Source organism: Lutzomyia longipalpis, chromosome 2 (assembly GCF_024334085.1).
Source record: "Lutzomyia longipalpis isolate SR_M1_2022 chromosome 2, ASM2433408v1".
Classification (NCBI taxonomy): domain Eukaryota; kingdom Metazoa; phylum Arthropoda; class Insecta; order Diptera; family Psychodidae; genus Lutzomyia; species Lutzomyia longipalpis.
In genome coordinates this window covers 39,027,683-39,032,704 of record NC_074708.1, presented here as the reverse complement: position 1 = coordinate 39,032,704, position 5,022 = coordinate 39,027,683, and the positions used below count along the sequence as shown (strand labels likewise).

General features: G+C 33.0%; 1 protein-coding gene across 1 annotated transcript; it reads left to right on the top strand.

Annotated features, from left to right (window-relative positions):
* Positions 1–642: 642 nt before the first annotated feature.
* Positions 643–1,476, top strand: LOC129791384 (thioredoxin-like protein 4A). Its single transcript, XM_055829543.1, has 3 exons — positions 643–833; positions 902–1,038; positions 1,114–1,476. The coding sequence occupies exons 1-3, from the start codon at positions 756–758 to the stop codon at positions 1,325–1,327; spliced, it is 429 nt and encodes a 142-aa protein (XP_055685518.1). The 5' UTR covers positions 643–755; the 3' UTR covers positions 1,328–1,476.
* Positions 1,477–5,022: the final 3,546 nt, after the last annotated feature.

Here is a 5,022-nt window from a genome sequence, read left to right as displayed (position 1 = left end):
GAGCTCCCCGAGGCTCACGGAGCACCCGTAAGTGCCCCAGGAGCCAAAAAAATGCGTTTTATGCCCACAAACTTGGGAAAAAACAAAGAAAATCACGAATTTTGTCGAAATGCAAAAAAAAGTTCGTTAAAGTTCAAAATTTTATTATTTGCACCAGACGTTATATGGCGCTGTTTAGTTTGTATAAGAGAAAATGAGACAGTGCACGTCACTGATACTGTCTCCCTCAGACTTTCAGTTTTCCGCAATTTTCTCGCGTTTTCCACCGAATTTCCCAGCGAAATTACCTTTTTTGTGACCAGGAAGCGACGCCGCGTCGATTGGCATCGCCAGTTCAAAACATTCAAAATTTCCGCCAGAAAAAGTCGTATAAAATGGTTTTTTTAATCCGGCGAATTGCGCCCCCAAATTTTTACTGAAGCTCCCCGGGGCCCCCCTAAGCATTTCCCGCGTAGGCCCAAGTTGCAAAAATGAGTTTTTCCCGGAAAAATAAATTCGAGTACTAAATGAGATTTTACCAAGTTTACCAAGTTTACCATACAGTGGGACCCCAGTACAATCCAATTCGGATGTACTCTTCACACATTATTTTCAATGCGCGAGAGTAGCTCAACCAAGTGGTCGTTGTACTGGGGTCCCACTGTATTTATTAATTCAGCAGCTGTGTTTACGTTTGGAGGACGTTTTTCTCTCCAAAAGTGTGAAAAATAAAGAATTTCTCGTGGAAAAAGGAAGTAAATCTCATTTGATTCAGGATGTCTTACATGCTGCCACATCTCCACAATGGATGGCAAGTGGATCAGGCCATCCTATCGGAGGAGGATAGAATAATCGTGAGTATCCAAAGACATTTCCTAAAAAACATTGAAGAACTTTCTCGAAAAGCTCCCCATTCTTCCAGGTAATCCGCTTTGGACACGATTGGGATCCAGCCTGCATGAAGATGGATGAAGTTATGTACAGTATAGCGGAGAAGGTGAAGAATTTTGCTGTGATTTACCTCGTGGACATCACCGAAGTCCCTGATTTTAATAAAATGTAAGAAAAATCATTCTTCCGGAAGTTTCCTGGATTCTTACTAACTCGGATGTTTTTTTGTTCTTTCTCCTCCAGGTACGAGTTGTATGATCCCTGCACCGTGATGTTCTTCTTCCGCAACAAACACATCATGATTGATTTAGGCACGGGGAACAACAACAAAATCAACTGGCCACTGGAGGACAAGCAGGAGATGATTGATATCATTGAGACAGTGTACAGAGGAGCCCGGAAAGGACGAGGTTTGGTCGTTTCACCCAAAGACTACTCCACAAAGTATCGCTACTGAAGCCACACAAAGGAAATCTCCACAACAGATTCATCCTCGATGATTTTTGTATTCATTTTTTTCTTTATTTCTTCATGATAATTATAACTCACGTGAAGACACCGAAAGGCGCGATTATTAAATTAATGTTTTGTTTACATTTTCTCATATTTTCATTGGTTTTTCTTTGCGCAAAAAAAATCTGTGTGATTCCTCCACATGTCGGAAGAACTTTCAAGAATATCTCATAAATATCTCCATCCGTTCATGCCTTTCATGCCAAAAAATCTGCCACAAGGAATGCCAAAGGCCACAGAGCGATGCTATTACTCTTACTGACTGGCGCTATATTATTTCCCAGGAACTTGGTACTTAATCTCCTGAAATTTAATGAGCAGAAGTTGTTTTATGATTTCTCTGGAATTGGGTGGAAATTTTTCCGAAAGAATATTTTGAATGAATCATTTCTTAAAATTGGTTTAAAAAAATCATTCTAAGAATATTTTTTAATTTACGGAGAAATTTTAATTAATAATTCTATTTTTTTTCTTAAATTTAACGCCTAGAAAAGAACTAGAAATGAAAAGAAAAAAAATTCAAGATAATACAGTGAGGATCCGCAGTAAATGAACATTGTAAAAAATTCACACACAGATGTAGATTTTTATTCAAGTTTTAGATTTAAATTGATCAAAATTATTTAAATTTTTTATTTTATATTAGTTTTAGTTCAAAATGGGTACAGTTGTTCCTCGAAGTATTACAGGCTGATATTGTACTTAATGTGAAACTTCAAAAATTAGATTCTTTTACTCCAAACTTTTTCAAGAGCGCTCCTAATCTTTATCGTAGAGAGAAAATTCCAATGTTAACTGAAACTGGTTTTGAGAAAATCCTTTGGAAAACTCATCATTCTTAAACTTTATTCTTTTCTGTTTTTTTTTGGTTAATTTATTCTTTGTAAATTCAGCTCCTGGAAACTCTTGACTATCCAAGGATTCTAAAAATAATAATTCCTGACAGAAGGAAATATCAAAAAAAAACTAATAGAAATGATTTTTTCTCTATTTGAACAACCTTTTTACATTTCTTATGTTTTTGTATTCCGGGAGTTTGGCACTTTCCGGAAACTCTATTTTGGATAACTTAAAATGCTTCTTTTCAATATTAGATGTTAATGATGAAAGTTAAATCTTAAATAAATATCCGATACACTAGTTTGTATAAGGAGTTTAATAAATTATTATTTTTATCTTAAAAAAATTAAGAACTTAAGTTAACAGGATTAATTTTCAAAACATCTGCTAAAGTTAAATAAAAAGATTTTTCCGGGAACTGAATTTTCCGAGAACTAATGAAAAAGATTTATTTTTATTTAATAAATTACTCTTCAACCATCTAACGAAAAATACTTTAAAAAATCAATGTTTCTACATGTACTGGAATAGTTAAACAGAATAATAAAAAACGTGTGTTACTTCGAGACACTACTGTACCTTTTAAATAGCATTCAATATCGATTAATTGTAACAAATTTGGCTGTAATAAAAACATTTTTTGAATAATCTTGTTTGTTTCCTTACTTCGAACCCACACTGTATGAATCAAATCAAAAATATCCGATTAATCCTAAATCATGAAAAAATCTATCTTTGAGATTAAATCTTCTAAAAAAGCTCTAAAAGTTCACCCTAAAACTTTTTAAAAGATTGAAAAATTATTCGAAAAAAGTACAAAGACGCCAAAACACATACATTTTGCAACCCCAACGATGCCCCAAATTTAATTGGATAAAAAATCCCCATAAGCCAAACTAATTGAGCTTGCAGAAGAGTCAGGAATATTTCATTTCAGTGCTTTTATACGCAGCACAAGAACCATCCTTGTTGGATTCGTCACACAAAACACGAAACTACTCAAGGGTGCATGCGGGGGAAATGATAAAAGGGCGCCAATGAAAGGGAGTTTTTTTTTTCCTTTACTCTCTACTGGTGCTGCTGACAATGAAAGACGGAAAAGGGGGTGCTGGGGGAGTGAGAACAGGAAGAACGTAAAAAGTCTGTGAGTGCCCGCGGAGCTGGAAGTGGCTGCCAATGAAAGTTTTGTCTTTCACCCAGCACAGTGATGGTGAAATAATGAACATTCCACCACACTGTGAGAAAATTGAAGTTTTCCGATATCTTTCCACCATAATTGCTTAATTTTATCAATAAAGCTCCTTTGGATATTCTTGCGAATAAAAGAAGAAGAAGGAAAAAACAAGACGTTTCATTCTTCTTTATTCACAAAACTTTTTCTTCTTAAATATATATAAAGTTTGAATAATATGGAAATTTTTGTGCTTTTCTATGATTTTCTTTTCACTTGAATTTTAAAGTCACTTTTTTTCTTTGGGGGGAAGATGATTTTCCTCTTTTCTTTTCTTTCCCTTTAAGTTCGAGACGCAAAAAAAGAAAAAAAACGAGAAACGTGGAATTATCATTGAATCGTACACCCCCGGAGTCCAAGTAGGACATCCGCCTGAGTGTCCCTCCTTAAAAAATAATTTCCCTCCACCCACCCCCGTCATTGCCTCGAGCAAGTGAACTTCCTTGTCGTGGGGGTGGCAGAATAAAAAATGGTTTGTGGGTGGTTATGGTGTGACGAGGAAGTAATTTTTTGAGCTTGGGTCTTATTGATATTGCTGTGTGAATTGCTCAGGCTATACAGCAATCAATTGCCACAACAGAAAACCCAATTACTTCCACCAGTACACGGTAAGAAAATTAATTTTTAAATTAAAGAATTAATTTTATTTATGTTTATGTAATTTTTTTGGTGTAACTTTTTTAATTGAAAAGCTTTCAATATTCATCTGCTTTGTGGAAAGAATTAAAGCATTTTTTTTTCATTGTTAGACCTTCTTCGGGGATAAAGTAAATACTAAAAAAAAATGGTAAAAAATATATTTAAATAAACATTTAAAAAGTATTTCTCAAGTTTTAAGTTTTCTTTAATGGGCTTTTAGTAGTTTAAGTCTGATTTGCAACACTCTGTAGGTAAACGAAAATCAAATTTTAATCTTTTATTTAGCTATTCCTTAGATTTTAGGAAAACTTTTATATTTTGTTCCTTTTCTTTATTTAAATAATTGGGGATTTTTTTATTAAAATATTTAAATTTTCTTCTACTGAATAAAAAAATAAAACCTATTCGCTTTATTACAAAGACAAATACAAGTTCAAGAAAGCATCAGAGCTTAAGTTCAGTTAGGAAGCTGTTGAAATTAGGAATTAGAATTAGTGATAGTTTTATTCATTTCTTTTATATTCCTTCTTGCAATTTTAGTTGAATTAGAATTTTTTTCTAAATAAATGTTATTCTGGCAATTAATTTATTTCATTAGTAGTTTTATAAAAGAAAAAATCTACTTACTTTTCTAGAATTTATCAAAATTTTGACTGTTCCTAATTTTTCTAAATCGTTCTATTTACCATGCTGTTTTGGAAGAAAAAAAAAACTAAAGTTTTTCTTTCAAAAATCATTTAGAAAGTTCCTAGAGAAATTTTGAAAAAAGTATTTTATTTTTTTTAACGTTTTTAACACTACGAGGGAAATAAACGAACTGTCAAAATATTTATAAGCAAAGCTTTTCACAGAATACCGAAAATCTTAGAATTCCAAATATTGTAAAATTAATAAGATATTTGATAGAATTGTTCCCAAAAGATGTTCCA